Source organism: Micrasema longulum, unplaced genomic scaffold (assembly GCF_059751315.1).
Source record: "Micrasema longulum isolate JH-2025_06_02 unplaced genomic scaffold, ASM5975131v1 h1tg001048l, whole genome shotgun sequence".
Lineage (NCBI taxonomy): Eukaryota > Metazoa > Arthropoda > Insecta > Trichoptera > Brachycentridae > Micrasema > Micrasema longulum.
Window position 1 is genome coordinate 1,545,551 of NW_028278236.1, and position 19,493 is coordinate 1,565,043.

The 19,493-nt window shown below is 30.5% G+C and overlaps 1 protein-coding gene across 1 annotated transcript in view; it reads right to left on the reverse strand.

Annotated features, from left to right (window-relative positions):
• The window catches only part of LOC148277354 (adenylate cyclase type 6-like), a 428,970-nt gene that overhangs the window by 76,464 nt on the left and 333,013 nt on the right, over nucleotides 1–19,493 (reverse strand). The window contains exon 10 of the mRNA XM_088233010.1: nucleotides 16,971–17,063. Coding sequence (XP_088089136.1) covers nucleotides 16,971–17,063 — 93 coding nt within the window. The remainder of the gene's footprint in view (nucleotides 1–16,970; nucleotides 17,064–19,493) is intronic.

Sequence of the window (19,493 nt, forward strand, 5' to 3'; positions counted from 1 at the left end):
AATAAGTCTTCTTCGTGCTGTTGAAGTTCGAAACTTATTTTTCTGAGGTTTAACTTACTATTTAAAACAAAATAAAAAAATATCCCTTTATTGAGAAAATGCAATAAAAAACAATAGATAATATACCAACAAACACCAATATGAGCTCTAAAGGATTATTGATCTGTAAAACATAGTTTTTGGCGCTAGACAATTGTCAAATTGACATATAAGTGTTGTTATACGTAAAAAATGACAAAAATTCTTCTTAATCCATGAACTCGCACAATACTGTGCGTGATTATGTACTACAAATTTGTATCGTGTGGCTGTTGGCAGTAGGCATATTGCGTGTCATTTTTGTAGTGTGTTGTTGCCTCTTCAATTGCCTCTTTTATTATTTGTGCACTGTAATTTCTAGGTTTATGCAAAATCTTTGGTTCGATGACGAAAATATGTTTTGTGTCTATAAAGTGTTCCATTATTCTAGATTTTTCAAGGTGCCTATTTTTACACGGTACATATTACTTGTAAATTAACACATATTTTCTCTACAAAACACACTGTTTACCCTGAAAATGGCTCCTGCAACGGTAACCAAAACGCCGGATCGAATCCAACTTACGCGATATCACCCAAAAAAGACACATATTGATAACAGTGACCGTGAAGATCTACACACCTATGTTCAATTACAGGTTATCGACGAAGATACTTTAAATGTTCATACAAAAATACACATGGTCGTAAATTGTAAGTATTGAGCCTACTAAAAAAAAAATTAGTACGATTTTTAAGTAAATTTTATTTTCTCAGACTTTCGTATATTTTTTTTCTATAAAACCTTCAGAGACGTAATTATACACAAAAAACTGATTTTAAGCACCATTTTTTCAAAATCGTAGCATGAGTGGTGTTCGTTCAAGGTCACAAACTTAAGGTTTTACTAAGGACCCTATGTCCACCGATCCTGTTTAGTTTCAAAACATAAAAACCTTTTTTATAAAGAAAAGTGAAAAGGGTACATACCGAATGACACTGAAGTCCCATATTTCTAATAAATCTCGACAACGACCCGATGGATCTAAACCTGCTTTTTGAGTCATGTTAAGTGTACTAAAACAAAACTACTCGTATTTGTAATATCTTTGAAAAATATAAATGTATGTCAAATTAGTTTCTTACCGAAAATTACCGTAAAATACCGTAAATAACGGTATTTTACCGCGACTTTTGGTAAAATTACGTAATTTTACATCCACAATCACAATTTAAATGTGATGGTTCTCAATGCCAGGGATTTAAAAACAAAAACATAATAGTAGTTATTGGGGAAAACGTGCTCTCTTATTTGTCTCGCAGTTCTTACTCTATGTCGATTCCTCTCTCTAGCACTTATCCTAAGAAAATTATACGCGTATGTGTATATTAAAATTCTGAACTCTATTTATCCGAACTTCAGTCATCCGGATTGCCATACATCCGAATCGTTATCAGGAAATAACAAGTCAAGGAGATGGTATATCTATACGCATATATAGGAGGTAATGTTTGTATGTGTATCCTCGATAGACTGAATATTAGCTGGATGGATTTGCGTGCAATTTTCAGTGAAATGTAGATCTTTGCCGTGAGCATATTTATAACCCGTAAAATCTTTTATTCATTAAGTCGAATAAAAGTTAGGAGCTTACAAGTTTTTTATCGTTCACCAGGATTCGCCGAAAATGCATATACAAAAAAATTGGAAGGATATTATTTTTTTGTAATTAAAAAAGTGTGTTTTTGAATGTTAACACACCACTTTTGTTTTTTATTATTCCCGATCAGATTATTTCCTTATAATTTATACCAATTTATTTATTTTTACTGGATTTTTTTGTTTTATTTCAATAATATTAACTAACATTCAATACATATTTCAAAATCACTTTCTTAAATAGAATGCGCCTCTGATGGTGAGATGAGCAAAATTTTACACTTGCAAAAATAATTATTTATTTAAAAATTAATTTTTAAAGTTTTGGAATTCAACCATAAACAAGTACCTAGGTACCTACTTAAATTGAAGATTTGAAAATGAATTATTTTATGCTCTCGAATTCAATCATGAACCAGTACCTAGGTACCTACTTACCAATAAAAAGTTACAACATATTTTTTTCGTTTGTCCGAACGGTTTTTACTAAGGATTTTTTAGAAAAGTTTTATAAGTATATAAGAGGAATCGCGGTCTGACTTTTCTTCATATAAACGTATTCTCGTATCTTCTCTCTGGATTATGGCAGTAGAGCAGTGATTTTTTTACTCAATGTAGATATTTACCATTGGGGTTGTTTTTTTGTTTTGGGAACTAGAACCTTCTAAACCTGTTAAAAACCCATTATTTTATCTGCTGCCTTCGGGCGCACGGTAAAACTATAATTATTTTTGGAAAAAGCAAAATAAACCGATATGAAAATTTTTATTATAAACCTCTGTCTAAAAAAATAACCATATCGGTTCAATTTTGAGGTGCGGAAAACGGGACAACGAAACGTCGATTTTGTCTATTCTAACAAAAGGTCTGAAATGCAGTTGTCTTTTTCGCACAGTATCGAGGAGACATCTGCAAGAAAGTGACAGGAAAACAATGTTCGAACACCTATTTATCAAAATTATCTGTCCTCACAATTTATGTAAAACGAAACACTAAAAAAAAATGTAAACGTACATATCTAGTTTTGTACTTAATACAATAGTTGATAGCTAACTTTCGAATGTGTTCATTTAATATATGTAGATAAGAGTAACGAGTGTGTAATCGAATTTAGCAATAGAAAAGGATTGGCGGGTTCAGCTCGTTAACAAATAAAGCTCCAGCGCTGGCGGGTTTCTTTGTCAAATTAATTAACTTTAGTAGTAATAGGTAGTTCAGTGCCGTAAATCAGCGTTTATTAAAGTAAATAACACAATTTGTTCTGTTTGCAAAACAGTGAAAAAGAGTATAATTGAGGGCTTTGGAAGCAAAGATAGCAAATTCCCGTTTTGGTGTTTTCGAGAAAAATAACAAAAACGCTACACAGATGCCAAAGACAGTCTTCATGTTAGAAATGATTTTTTCACTGAACTTAATATTTAAGATAATTCTAAAAACTTTCTCAATATTTGTATGGCACACCCATTTTGAAAATTTAAATCTCAAGCCTGTCATCGGTTTAATTAAATGGCTGATGGATATTGCTATGTTTGCTTGAGACTATTTTCAAAAGTATGACCATCAGAAGTATGATTTTAAACTACATTTGCAACTCAACTCATGATTTTTATAAAAATAAAGTTGATTAACTATAGAATGACATCAAAATTAAAAAAAAAAAATTTGAGGTTGCTATTTTTGCTTTCAATGCCCTCAATTTAGTACAATATTATGTCAAATTAAATTTTAAGGAAACATATTAGATTCTGTCAACCTTCACTAGGCATAGAAAATACCAATTCTGAGGTAGGCAGCATTGATTTATTTTTAGATAATATGGCATATTTAGTCTTAATAATGTGTAGAGATGATTTAAAAATGAACAAATAATAAAAGTTTGAGTAATATAAGATAATTAGAAAATCTTTACAAAATTATGGAACTAAAAAACAATTTGGACATGTTCATCATAATCATCCTAATGGTGTACAGGGCACTAGATTGGTATACCAATCGCAGAGTTTCTTGATAATTTTTCTTACGTAAAGGTAAGATGATTAGTCTAACGCTTCAGGTATCAGTCCAGGGACTATGAAATATTCTAGTGTAAAAACACCTATGTCGGTAATCGAACCCAAGACCTCTTGCATGGAAGGCAAACGCTCTGACCACTTCGCCACGAGGCCGACTGGGCATATTTATGTAGGTTTTTAATGTGATTTTAATTTGCTGTATTATTTTTAAAGCAATAAAATCTGGCACTTATTTATCTAGATACTTTGAGTTTTACTATATTTATCAAATTCTTTTATTTGTTAATTTTTATTCCTTTCTCTCCAGATACTGAGTGAGTCTTCCGTGACCTTTTTATAAACCCGGTTGAATAAACAAATCTGGCGGCTTTCAAATAGAATTTTAAAATGTTTTGTAATCATATTATAGGGAAATTGATCGGATCCAATTACCTTAATCCCAACCAGCGAAGTATTCACTTCTACCTTTCCTTAAATCTAATGAAGCTCATATTATGAACTTGAAATGCTACGGCTACCAGATTACAGGGAGCTCCTTCGGGGAACTTCTTGTTCAGCAACGAGTATTTTTTTTGTATATTGGCAAGGAGACTTAAGTCCTTAAAAACAATATTGCTCTTGAAGCTTATAAATTAGATTAAGCTTATAAATTTTTATGAAATAAAAAATCAAAAATATTTTATTGATTTGATAATCAAAGATTTATTTTATTTAATTTTTTTTTTTTTGCACCACAACAGGCCAGGAGGCCAGGAGGTGAATTACATCACAGAGCACCCAGGCTTGAGAAAAATCACATTTAATTTTTGTGTTCTCACCGATAAACGTTTAAATGTGACATCTCCGTGTGACAACTTCCTTTTTTCCGTCTCAAAGATAATATTTATTCCTGTTGAGATTTGTTAGTCTTACAAGGAACAATTATTAAAAAAAAAAACTGCTTACCTTATTCTAATTTGTTTAAATGATATCCACCATTTCGAGTTCACAATATTAGTTGTGCGTTTGTTCAAATATTTGTAGATTTAATTTCACCCGTTGACTTTAAAATACATGACAAAGACTTACGAAGATATGTTTACAGATCCTGCAGTCCTGGAGAAGCATGTCATTAGCACTGTAAATGCCTGGACTTCAAAATTCTTGTTTTAAATAAATTCTCCGTATCTGTTGTTTTAAAATCAAGTTTTAATAAAACCAACATCAGGACAAATAATCTCTAAAAATAATGGGTATACAAAAGGTATCTTCCAAATATACAAAACGTTCAGGTTTGTTTGCTAATTACATGAGAGTAAAATAGGGTAGGGTCATGGTGCCATTAATCTTATTAAGGTAAGCAAATTAAACTTTGTTATTTACTGTGGGCTAGGGATCCCGGTGTATTTGCCTACTCGATGCCGGGAAAAACAATTCATTGGAGGCAATATTACAAATATAATTTCACATGAGGTATCTACGAACATATTTATTCTCATTAATTTAAAGTACGTGTTTCGTAAAACTGTATTTTCTTAAATAGATCTCTAAAAGTGGAACAGAACAAATAAAAGAACCGAACAAATATGAATGTTTAAAAAAAGACAGAATGATGATTTTTACACAACGTAATAGCAGTTGATTTTATTTTTATTTTTATTTATTAGGGAAAAACAACAGTTGTTATTTAAGAATGCAAAATATAAAAAAGTACATACATCCAGTTAAAGTTTTTCACAAATATAATAAGAAAAGATGTTACACAGTAAAGATAAACATAATATATTATCTGAGACATGAGAAAAAAAAGAGCTCGTAAGAAGGTTAAGGGATGTGGAAATAGAGTGGAGGAGAGGGATTTTCATAATATAGTTGATCAATTCAAAATTGTGATATTATAATAAAATAAACATATTTAAAGGAACATACATTTATTACATACCGACCAATGTTTCATTTTACAGTGTTTCAATTTTTTTTTTTTTGAAGTCACAAAATTTGGAGCAGCTACGATAAATAACGAGTTTATATGTATGTTATATGTATATATTATGTATTTAGTATATATTATATGTATGTATATGTATGTATTGATGTTTTTAAGTGATATTTTTTAATAAACTCTATAGTTATTAACTAAAATTTTGTTGTAAATAATTCACCAGTCTTGAAGATGCCTACTTAGGCAAAAGTGCTCGTTGGTCAAAATAATAAAAAAGTTTAACTAAACCAAGAAGTATGTATGTACACCTAAAACCAGCCAATAACAGATCATATAACTTCATTAGAAAACTTTAACATAATTACAAAACGTAAAAAAATCACAATGCTTTTAATACGATACATATATAAAAAAATGGCCTCGTTTGAATTGATGACAGATAAAAAAAAACTGAAAAACCTCTGAACTACCTCGTTGTTTAACCATCATCAAGAGCGAACTTATTTAATTAAATAGTAAATAGGTGGGAGCTTCGTTAAATATTTAATTTTCATTTTACTATTGATTTGTAACATGTCGCTGCCCTAGAAGAATACTATGGTATGTCTTGATCATCCATTTTGCAGGAGAGCGAAAACTAACTTTTAAAAAATTGTTCATGCTCGTAACTAAATATGCATTGACATCATAGTGCCCAATTTTTTTTCATGGTATTTGCTGATTTGTTCATTTGACTGATAAAATATGAGAAGAAAACAGTAGCATCATAACTACTGCAGTGTTTTCCTTGATATTTTACTCAATTGATTTCAAAGAATGCTGAAGTTTGTGGTATATTTCAATCAAGAAAAATCACACAACGTGGTTCTAAGAAAGATAAAAAATGTTTAAACTGCATTTATAAATTTGAAGCAGTGCGTGGCTACAATGGCCCGCGATCTAAGATGCAGTTTGCTGAGAAATAAAACCAGTTAGGAAAAAACAAAAACAAAAAATGTAGTTTTGATTTTTCAGATGCGAGTTGCATTCACTTTGTTTATTATGTACTCGCACAAAAAAATTAAAAAATTAAAAAAAAGGGGATTTTTCTGTTTTTTTTAAAAAAAATTTTTTTTATCCTTAAGTGTTGGAATCTGGAGGGATATTCTATACAGTGGTCCAATCAGAAACTTACTAAAATAAGAAAATCCAATCAAAACCTGATTTGATAATAGGGATATTGTTCCGTATCCTTCGTATGACCTGATAGCTATTTATCTTTAAATGATGTCCAGTTTCCTATGGTCGACTTTCTTCTTTCTTAGTATTTTAGCTACCAAACGACACTATTTGTTTGAAAATCTACACAAGTAGCCTAAAACATCGTGTCGCGCGCGTCAAGAATAAACTAGTTTGAATTCCCTGAAAACCACGTAGTTTGACCTTCAATCGCGTGCTGCTCCCTCGCCGAAAAACGCTCGCCACTGTAGCCACGCACTTATAACGACAGTGTACTTAGGGAGGGCGATGCATCTAATTTTGATGATAAAGTGCTATAAGTTTACAACATTCAATGCAATTAATGTGTGTGTGTAATTTTGATGTCATTTGGTCGCGTATTGTCTATTTGACATCCGAAGATGTCAAAAATTGTCACAATTTTTTTTTCATGATATTTATACTTTTATATAAAACGAGCTGAACCCAACAATGCTTTCTTATTGCTAGATTTGAGTACATACTTGTATATATATTAAATGAACACTATCGAAAATTTGATATCAATTATTGTATTTAGTCTAAATTAGCTATGTACATATTTTACATTCATTATTTTTTGTTTTGGTTTATATAAATAGTAAGAACAAGGAATTTTGATAAATAGGCATTGAACATTATTTTAGGTACTTAGGTACTTGTTTATGATTGAATTCTAGTATTTAAAATAATTTGTTTTCAAATATTTAATTTAAATAGGTACCAAGATTCTTGTTTATGGTTGAATTTTAAAATTTTGAAATAAGGTGTAAAATATACAATTATTTTTGCAAATGTTAAACTTTGCTCTTCTCACTAACAGGGAAGTACTTTTGTTTAGAAACGCAATTTTAAAAAATGAATTGATTGTCATTTAATATTATTTTAGTATGACCAAAAATCCAGTTAAAAGAAATAAATGGGTGGAAAAAAAAAGTAATAAACTGATTGGGATCCATATAAACAATTGTTGTTGTTCTTTGTAAAAATTAAAAATCAAACTTTTTTATACGCACAAACGCATTATTAGTGAATGTAGCCCTGGCAAACGACGAGGAAAACGTTTACACTTAAGATTTCAAGAGCCAAAAATATGCTCATGGCAATGACCTACATCTCGCTAAAAACCACACGTACATCGGTTGAGTAGTTATTCAGTCTATCGAGGACACATATACGAACATTGCCTTTTGTATTTATAGATTGGATAAAAAACTGTGAGTAAACAATTTGAAAAAGTAATTTAAGTTTACTTCCCTTCCCTATACGGTATTCTTTTGAAGTCAAACAGCTCTATAAATCATTCTCAAGCGGGCGTATTTAGTGGAAAAATATTTTTAATTAAACTGAAAGAAGCCTTAAACACCATGAAAAACATAAACCACGTCGAATGGAGACTTATCTGGAGGGTAAACCCTTTCCTCCCTGAGGGTACAAATTTGTCCTGATACAAAATAACCCATATGTCTCTTATATGAGAATGCATTTGATTCATGCATTCACTGTCGGTAGATATTTGAACGTTTTGAGTAGTTCAGGCCATTTTTAAATTAGTTCCAAAAAAATACTCCAGGGGATCAGTTTTGCAGAGAGCTGTCACCCGTTTGGTTGTGTAAGATGACAACTCGTTTATCAACTTCAATAGTATAATTATGATGGCAGGTAAGTTTTTCTTTTCAACATTTTTGCAGTTTGATTATCATTTAAGTATTTTTTCATCTAATTAGTTTTTTGGTTTTGTACACAGATGGCAAATATACAGATTAGAGTAGATGCTACAGGCATATTGTGCTCATGTTTGAAGTCTTCAGTTTATGAACAAATTACAACAGGGATGGAGAATACCTTAAATAAGGGAATATGGAAGTCTACGCATATACAGGGCTTATGACCTGTCATTGGCTGGTTTAAATGGCCACTTTACACACTGTATAACATTTACCATTTTGCCTATGTTTGATGTTCAAACTTATTTAAAGTATTCTCCATCCCTGTTGTAATTTGTTCATCATAATGACTCTCGAGGGGCTGAAATCCCGTCTTTTGTCTGCGAACATTTGGACAAACTCAAAAATTGTAATGAAACCAACTGGTGCAAGAACAAGTTTAAAAATTGGAATTGGTTTTCAGGCGTTGCCTAGTATGTGAAATAATTCAGTGAGATGAATCTCTTCACAACAATAAAGGTTTCAGCTCTATAACTTCACTAAAATAAACAAATGGAAGAATTGAAGAAATATGGATATTCAAACATAGGAAAAATGGTGAATGTTGCAGTGTGTAAAGTGGCCACTTTAACCAGCCAATGACAGGTCATAAGCCATGTAAATGCCTAGACTTCCATATTCCCTTATTTAAGGTATTCTCCTTCCCTGTTGTAATTTGTTCATCGTAATGACTCCCGAGGGGGTGAAATCCAGTCTTCAGTTTATGTTTATTTTGTGAAGTACTTCACAATACACAATGGGAAATTATCATGGATTTTTTAAATTAGGTAGCTAATAAATTTATCTGAAAAATCACAAGCCGATCGGTACTATTCTTATTGGAATCTGTTTAGAAATAAGGGACATATAAAGGATTAAATTCTAGTCATTTGAATGGTGCCAAAAACAAACAATTCGTGATGTCATCAAGTATGACGTCTTCGGATGTTTTGTGACGTCATCAGATTGTTTTCATCAATGTCTATGGATTTTAAAGAGTATTGTAAATAGCTTCCTTTTTCTATGTGTAGTTTGTTTACATTTTTGGCGTCCTGTCATTTATCAAACGCTACGAGTTGTGATTTATAATTTTTATGATAAATTGATAATTCAATTCATTATAAATTAATATTTAGAAGAGGTTAAAAACCATAAAATAATAAAAGAAATTCGAGATGTAAGATGTAATCCGTTTTCACTTTCATCTGTCAGTGTCTGAAATTGGAGTGTGGAGTGGATAAGGGGGGGGCCTTAATATAATATGCATAAACAACTCTCCTTATATTTCAATATGTGGCCTGTCGCATTACCAACATTAAAATGAATGCATTTCTCGTGAATTTCTGTGACAAAATTTAATACCATCTTGAGAAACGATCGTTTTCAAAAGACATTATTTTCGAAACGAAAATAATGAATGAAAATATTAATTATAAGGGTTTATATAAACACTAGGAGAATCTTTAAAAAATATTTTACTTGTAGAGTAGGCTAAATTCGATATTCCTTATTCAAAAAATACAGATATCATGTAGATGTCAAGAAAATGGATTAAGACAGTTTATTATACACTACTTTCACTTTGTCAGAAACCATGCAGATACAGATCTGATGATAAAGATGTGTCAGAGTAACATTTGTCAATATGTGACTTGCTTATAGGACGGTAGGACAACAATTATTTGAATTAGGAAGGATGAAGGTATGTTCTGGATATTACAGTCTTATATGGCGCTAGTATTAAAAAAAGGTAAATTTACCACAAGACAGTTAGTTAGTGCGTGGGCGGTACTCCTATCTCGAAAGATAAAATTTGGAGATTATCCAATTGTTTGGACAACCTCTTAATCATCCTTAGAGATGATCGTGTCCTCCGTTTCCTTTGTCCTTTTTTCTTGTTAGACGACGCGCTAGAAGTGCCATCGCTCGATCCACTGAACAATTTATTTTTGTAAATATATCCCACTGAAAAAATAACAGGATCTTTTTATCGAAATTCCCTTTACGATACAAAGTTGCCCCACTGACTTTTTATGTAGTTAAAAAAACAAGATACATTTTTAATCGTTCTCAAGCAACAAATAATATTAGTGAAAAAGAAAACGTTCAGAAACTCAACTAAATCTATGTTCAGGGATCAAAGGCTTAAGGTGTTTTACGAGGTATTGTTATTCGCCGATTGATTTACGTAGCAACTTTGACAGCTGTAATTCCTCAAACTACATATGTATGCATGTACATCTTAAATTTTTTACAAAATGCGGCCTAGTGATTGAACAATAAAGTTCAGTGCTACGGGAAATTGTATTCAAAAAATGTTTTCTGACTCGCGGTAAAATTAGTTATTGTATGGTGAAATTTCTCTGAAATATATGAAAAAATAACTTAAATGATTTTAATAAAAACGATCCACTTCAAATGACGTCACAAGTTCTTAAAAACCAATGTAAGAAAGAGTTGTGATAAATTTATGGTTTCCGGGCCATTCACCAATAACACAACACATCGAAGAGAACTAGTGACGTCACGCGCGTAGTAATAAAAAAACCATTTTAAATCGTAGCGACGATATACGAAACACAAAAATAAAATAAAAATTATTCCTTAGTTCGATAATCCATTAAAATATTTAAAAAAACACTAAAATTCCTCATTATTTTTTAATTTTCAAAATTACAATATTCAAATAAAGGGTTTTTCGTTATTGCTCGGAAAATTGATCAAAAGTTAAATATAGATGAAAATTATTTGAGACCCTTGGACCTCAGATTCGCGAGTACGCGACACCAGCTACGGACTACGATCCGCTTTACAACATAAATAAATTACAATTTATTATCATTTTTTAACGCTCTCCCACATAGTAAATTAGAATTGTTTGAAATAATGTTTACGTATACTTAAACAATTTACATTTGAATCACTTACTTTGCGGTTATTCTTTAAATTTAATATTTTCATAACATATGTAGGCGCACGTGGTTTAATTCTCATAAAAAATATTGCAAATAAAGATGAAATTTTGAAGGCCAAAATGAGACGGAAAAATGTTATATTTTCTATTGGATGATATTTTCACCCTAAATTATTTTCACGTGTTTTTGATGAAATATTTGAGCTTACAAGGGTATAGATCATTTAGAAGAAAACCAGCAAAAAATAAAGGTAATTTTCTTGTTGGCCGGCGGCCTTCAAACCGGTGGTATCGCATTTACCCAAAATAAACATTGACAAAATAACAGTAATGAGTTGTTTCCAAACTCCCTATAGGTATACAGGTATCAAAGGAATTTCTTTTGTATTTTTCCACCCTTGAGAAAGAGTTACTTTTCTACACCCTGAATTGTTCTACACGATCTCAAACCATTATCAATAGTTTTGAAGTACCCTTTAAAAACACTGATACATCATTTTTAGACTTCTCAAATTATCAAATAACCTTATATTTTAGATTAAAAGGAAAACCCTTTTTTTAACCACTTATTTTTACTACGGGTTTTGGAATTACACGTTATTGTTTATCAAAGTAATAAATATATTATATTAATATAATTTGTTCAAATCATAAAAGATGATGTGTGTTTTTATCTTCGTTTTTATTACAAACGAGCTGAACCTAGAAATGCTTTGCTATTGTTAGATTTGAGTATATACTCGTATATATATTGACATTTAATTTAATTGCAAGAAAAAATCCTAGCAGCTTCACTAGGTACAAAAATATCTGTTCTAAAGCTACTTACATAATATATATTTACACTTTAATATATTTTAATAACAATGAAAAAATATTATATTCAATGAACACAATTCAAAATTTGTAATCAGTTATTGAATTTATTCCAAATTAAATATGTACGGATAAATTATTATTTTTGTGTTTCGGTTTACATAAATTGTAAGAATAGATAAAATTGATAAATAAGAATTCGAACATTGTTTTCCTGTCACTGTCTTTCATATAACCCCCCGATGCTGTGCAAAAAAGACACTGCATTTCAGACTTTTTGTTAGAATAGACAAAACTGAAGTTTCGTTGTCCCGTTTTCTGCACCTCAAAAATCAACCGATTTTGTTAATTTTTTAGACAGCCTCAGAATAAAATTTTCTGTATCGGTACATTTTGCGTTTTCCAAAAATAGTTTGTATATCATGTGCCCGCAGACAGCAGATAAAACTGCGTCTTGTTTCCATAATAAATATTCTTTGTAAAACGCTAGGGATACGCCATTAATAAATATCTATAATATGTAAAAAAAACACAGCTCTAGCGTCACAATCCAGGGAGAAAATATGGGAATACGTTTGTATGAAGAAAAATCTGACAGCGTTTCCTCTTAAGATTAAATATTATTAGGTATACATACAAAACATTACTTCATAATGTTTTATAATATTAAAAAAAGGTTCAAAACCATCTACATATTAATAGGCAAAGACGCACCCGGAACCCTGTAAAATTATGACACTTAATTCATGCCCAAACGCTCAATCCTGCCCTTCGTGTATTAAGTCGTTTTTTAACCACTTGCCGGGTTTTGACGTGAGTTTAACATTTAATTCGAAATCGAATTGCTTGTTTGAGTCTTAAAAGTGTGTAAAAACCGTTCGGTTCAGCAAAAAAAAATGGTGTAACTTCTTAGTGGTAAGTAGGTACCGAAGTACTTTATTTAAATCTTAAAGTAGGGCACACATATCATACATATTGTTATGTGTGTTCTAATAATAACATTGCAAATATATTTCATTTATAAAGTGTTTATCACATAGTCTTGACCATTATTTTAAATTTTGATATGTTTTTTTCTTCATAAATATTATTTTCCATTTCGTAATACTTTTTAATTGCTTTAAATAAAATTGAATTTTGTGACTTTGCCTTTTTCCTAAATGGAAGTCTAATTTTGTTCTTTTCTCTAGTATTGTGATCGTGTTCATGCTGGTTCCAAACATTTTTTTTCCAAAATTCTGTTTTTTTATTAGAGTTTATAATTTTATGAACAAATATCAATGTATTGTAAAATATTATTTGTTTATATGTTAATAATTTCATTTCATTTACCACCGACTTTACCCTCGTGTATCTGTTTTTTTTCAAAATGATTCTAAAGGCTTTATTTTGTAATACAGTTAGTTTATCTATGTTTTCTTTGTTTGATAAAAATAAAATGCTACTACAGTAGTTAACGTGTGGTTCAATAATTGCTTTGTAAATAGTTTTGCAAGAGTCCTTATCAATAAATCTTCTGATCCTTCCCAAAATTGATATTTTTTTTGCAATCTTATTTATTACCTTATCCTTACCTTATCTTTGCGTTTTGGTGAAATGTAAGTTTTGAACTTATTTATGGTTGATTTTTTTCCCCGAATTCCCGAATTCTTTTTGCAAATGTCAAACTCTGCTTTACTTACCAACGTGGTGGATTTTGAGTAAAAGTCCTTTTTTCAAAAATGAATCAAATGTTGGTTTAAATTATTAAAGCCTTACTAAAAATCTATTAAAAATAAGTTAATATGTAGAAATTAAGAAATTGCAAGGTAAATTATCAATTTTATTACTTTTGAAAATAATTGTTGTCTGTAAACGTTAAAAAATAATATTTTTTAATTTACAAAAAACAACTTTCCCGAATTTAATTCAACATTTGCATTTAAGTCGAATGAATCCCAGGAAAATCGATGAAAAGCACATATTTTCTTCTTACTTTTTTCTACTCAACATATTGAAGATGTTTTTATTTATAAACCTTGAGGACGTAACTGAGAAAAATTTGTAAAAAACCGCACGTAAATCTACCAAGCCATTTTCGAAGTTTTACGAGACTAATAACGGCGATTCATTTAGATATATGTACATATATATATACATACATACAATGAAAAACCACAAAGTTAGTGATTGAAATAAAAAAATCTTTTTTTTATTGATATATATAAAAGACAATTTTCGTATGTGTCATAATTTTAGAAGACTCAGGGAGCATCTGTGTGTATAAATAAGTCAATGGTTTTATTTAAGAACGCCGAACCTGTTTCTATGGTTACGTAAAAGCATAAAATATAATTTTGTAGGAATCCTTAATTATGTTAAATCTTAAGAGGAAACACAGTATGCTTTTTTATCATACAAATGTATTTCTGTATTTTCTTCCTGGATTATGGCACTACAGCAGTGATTTTTTTTACACATGTGTCTCTACTGTTTTTTTTTATTTTTATAAATTGTTCGTTATGGGAATTAGAAAATTCAAAAACCTGTAAAAACACCCAGTTTTATTCGCTGTCTTTTGGCGCACAGAACAGAAGTAAGAGGGTATGATAGTCTTTGTCTAACTTTGAGACGATTCAGTTGCCTAAAATGATTAGATACGTTGTCATATTTCCTAAGAAGAATTATGTTCATAAGGCATCTATTCTAATATCGTTTGAGTTTATTTCTCTGAATTTAAACCAAATACAACAGAGACTTTACAAAAGAGTTGTCATAGTTTTTAAATATTTTTTTATGATTAATTAAACATATAATACAAATATAGTATATATTATACTCCCAGGAGTTATTAAAAAAAGCTCATTTGGGACCATACATATAAAGAAAACATTTTTGTGACAATATATAATATCAAACATAGTTCGGTAGTCAGATGGCAGAAGGGACCATCTGTAATTTTCAAAAATGTCCAGGAGAGCTGAAATGCGTCTCAATTTCAAGACTTTAATCCACAAACTAAAATATTTTAGTGTTGTTTTTAAATAACAAATTACCATTCTAAATAATGCTGTTTTCATTTAATTTTATTTATATGTTTTCACGAAATATTTATTAAAACTTTTGAAAACTAAAACACAGAAAAAAATACAGATGGTTCCTTCTGCCATCTGACTACCGAGTTAATACATCCGAAATAGTAGAAAAAAACATTATATAAGAAACCTAAAACACAAAACTCTACACCATCTATATAAATTACATTAATAACTATTACTGTCAAAAAGATATTAAGTAATATTTATTTAAAAATGAGTTTTTACGCTAGAATATTACAGAGTCCCTGGACTGACACCTGAAGCGTAAGACTGATCATCTTACCTGCATGCAACAAAATTGATCAAGATACGCTGCGATTGGTTTACCAATGCAGTGCCCTATGCATTATAAGGTGCGAAAAGGGAAGGATGATGATGATGAATATTTTTTAACACTTTTGGATTTTCTATTCGACTTTTCGTGTTTTTAGTTCATCGGGCAGTTTATTAAATTTGGAATGGTTAATATTTTTCAGAAGTCTTTTGCCGAACTTCGTTGAGCAAAACTTAGACACATGAAGATTCCCCGATTGTAAAATTTGTAATCTAAAATAAGAATCAAATATTTAATCAATTGTCAAACCTTCCTACTCCCTTCTATACCTCATAAAGAAAACATACTCCTACATTACCCATGACATGTTCCTCATAATTTATAAAACGTTTATTCAGCTACGCTTTGAGTATACCTAATGTAATCTGAATTTCTTATTTTAAGAAAAATATAAAGCTGTTGGAGAAAATCCAGAGAATCACAACCAAGATGGTATTTCTGTAAGGAATAAGACACAAGACGACCGCTTAAAGGTCAGAGATAAGAAACATCACTTGGCATCATTCAATATGGATAGTTAGGTAAATATCTAAAGTAATTGAAATCTCAATTTGAAGTTTTAAAAATTCTATGAAAAATAAATGCAGGAACTTAGAACTTAGAAATTCATGAAAATGCCTTTTCTGTCATGCTCCGCTTATCTGTTGCCGACTTTGGGAATATTAAAAAATGCTTGAGCTAGCTGTCCCGTATAAATTTATATTGCATGATTGACTCATGGCATTGGTTATAAAACAATTCATTAAATATATATTGATTTATTTGTCAGTTCGAATAAATAATTTTGGACTGGACGCATGTCGGTTTGTAAATTTAAAAGAATATGTAATATGGATGGTCTCTATTCTATGAGTATTACAGGAAGCTTAGTTCATGTACAATGGAGTTAATTGATTTTACAGAGCAATACAATGTACCGAAGGTAAAATCAATTCTTGCGATGAATCATTATCTCAGAGACCATTCATTAAAACCAAACATTATCTCTTACACATTAAACTCCAGGCCGAAATTTGTGACAAACCAAGTTGTGTAGGAACGCAATAGTCTTCCCGCGAAAGCAATTGTTGCACGCTCGCTTAATGTGCTCAAAAACCGCATAGACGAACACGTTTTCCATTTATGTTTTCAACATTCAAAACGCATTAGATGTGTGCACATTAGTTTAATGCTGCTAGTGTATAAAATAAAGTACCAATGATAATGTATACAACAGTATGCGTGACAACATTTTTGTAATCTTTCCTAGCAACTTAATAAAATAAAAAAAACTCACCTTGCGAACAGTTCGTTTAACAGCCGGACCAGTTCCTCAGCGGTGCATTGGGCAGAAAGCGTAGTAAATCCGCATATATCGGCAAACAGGATGCTGGAAAAAAAATCACAAAATATTTTATGTAACGTCTATCAATTATATAATTCTGTTTTTTGGAAATAAAAAATCCCGCTCATTATAACAAACCTAAATATTCCAATTTTGGAGTCATTTACTTTTTATTAACATATTACAACAGAGATGAAGGAAATTTATGAAAAGGTCATATAGAAGTCAAGGCATCTACAGGGCTTATGACTGGTTTAAGTTGCCACTTTACACACTGTGTAATATTCACCATTCTGCCCATATTTGAACATCTATATTCCTTGAATTCTTTCATCTGTTGATGGTTGTGATATGTAATATGTTAATATAAACAGTTCCCCAGGGAGTTGAATCCAGTCCTTGTCTACAAAAATTTGGACAAACTCAAAATATTCATTTACTTTTTGTCGTAAAAAACCGTGTTAGAAAATGAGAACATGTTATGGTGAGCGGGATTCGAACCTTTGACCTCCTGATCCGTAGTTTCACCCTAGGGGAAGGATATAACGCTACATCACTTTAGCATCCGAAGAGCACAGGTCGATTGTAACTCCAATGGAAATAATCCATGCTTGTCATTATTTATTTTTAAACAAAAGCAAAATGGTGAACATTACACAGTGTATAAGTTATCAGTTTAACTAGCCAATGGCAAGCCAAAAAACTTGTAAATGCCAAACTTCTTTAATCTCTTTTTAAAAAGCATATCCGTAACAGTTGAAACAAATATCAAAAGTATAACCGTTCGCTTTTTCATTATTTCTAATAACAATCGTTTTATTCATATTTGGATCCAGCGAGCGCGTTATCTTTCGCGAACAACTAAGCTAGCAGAAAATGGAGAAATTTTTCCTATGTTGATTGCTTTGTCATTATTGGAATTCAATATAAATTTGAAGCCTTGTCTGCTTCCAGATTTCCTCGTTTAATATTAACGACCTCAAGAATCTCGGAAAACTTTTGAATGACGGGGGAGGGGAGAAGACAAAGTCAGAACGTTCTTCTCCGGCAAGAATTTTATTTGAGGACCATTTATTTAGCGAAAGAAATAAAACGATGATATCTGATTAAGAACTTAATTTACTGCAAGGATTTTATAAATAGATCCCATAGACTTAAAATACCAATCTGTTCAGTTTCAATTGAAGTATTAAAATTTTAATAGTTATACTGTTGAACTCACGAAAGAAATATATTAATATTAGTCCAACGTTTCAGGCGCCAGTTTAGACACTTGAAATATTGTAACATTTATTTTATTTTATTTTATTTAATTTTATTTTATTTTATTTTATTTTATTTTATTTTATTTTATTTTATTTTATTTTATTTTATTTTATTTTATTTTATTTTATTTTATTTTATTTTATTTTATTTTATTTTATTTTATTTTATTTTATTTTATTGTATTATATTAGATTCTATTACATTATATTTTATTTTATTTTATTTTATTGTATTATATTAGATTCTATTACATTATATTTTCTTTTATTTTATTATATTTTATTTTTTAAAAAATTTAACAAATAAAATATTTAAAAATAACATGTAGCATATCAATATCAAAATAACAAACCAAGAAAGAAATTCGATTTACATGAAACAACCAACTCAAATTATTTAACAAAATGTTTATAAACATAAAATAAATTAAAGGTTCTCATCGGTTTTTTCGAACTTCGCGAGAACCGAACCCGGAAACCCAGGCGTGCTTGGAAAATCTTCTAACCTGTACACCACAAGGCAAACTAACCTCTACTCGATTTTCATTTCAGATTTCATATAATACTGTCTCTTGTCAAACTAATCATGACAATACTCAAATTAAGGATGAAATGTATTACACTCGAAATACATCGCATATTTTTAAAACTTACATAAAAAAAATGTGTTCGGTTTCCCAAATTCATGGAGCTTTTCGTGAAATCATAAGTTTATTGCGTGATAAGTTTAGCGATATCATTATTTTCAGAAATGATACCGTTGATTGGGCTCCTGTGATTTGATGCAATTGAATTATATACGTTATGTCTATGGTCTATGTTAACAAACCAACAAGTATTTTCCTTTGCTTGGAAGTAAATAAAATACGCACGATTTCGGAAATAACGCCGGATTTGTTGGAAAAAGAGGCCAAAAATTTAACCCGCAGCATGCGCTACGTAACTGCTGACCGCGGTTGTTGCAGGGAAAAAAAACACGTCAGCATTCAAGACGACGACACCACGTTAATGTACCACGGTATTCCTCGAGCTCCAGCAGCGTGAGTCACCATATCTTTCTCCTCTTTTTCGATTGGCAATTAGGTTAGGGACACATTATCGGCTGTGCATACTCTCAAACAATATTGGCAAATCGCAATGTGTCACAATTTATATCTATGCGACGCGACGTAAAAGTAGAAGGTCCGAATAGAATTAATCCTTGTAACAT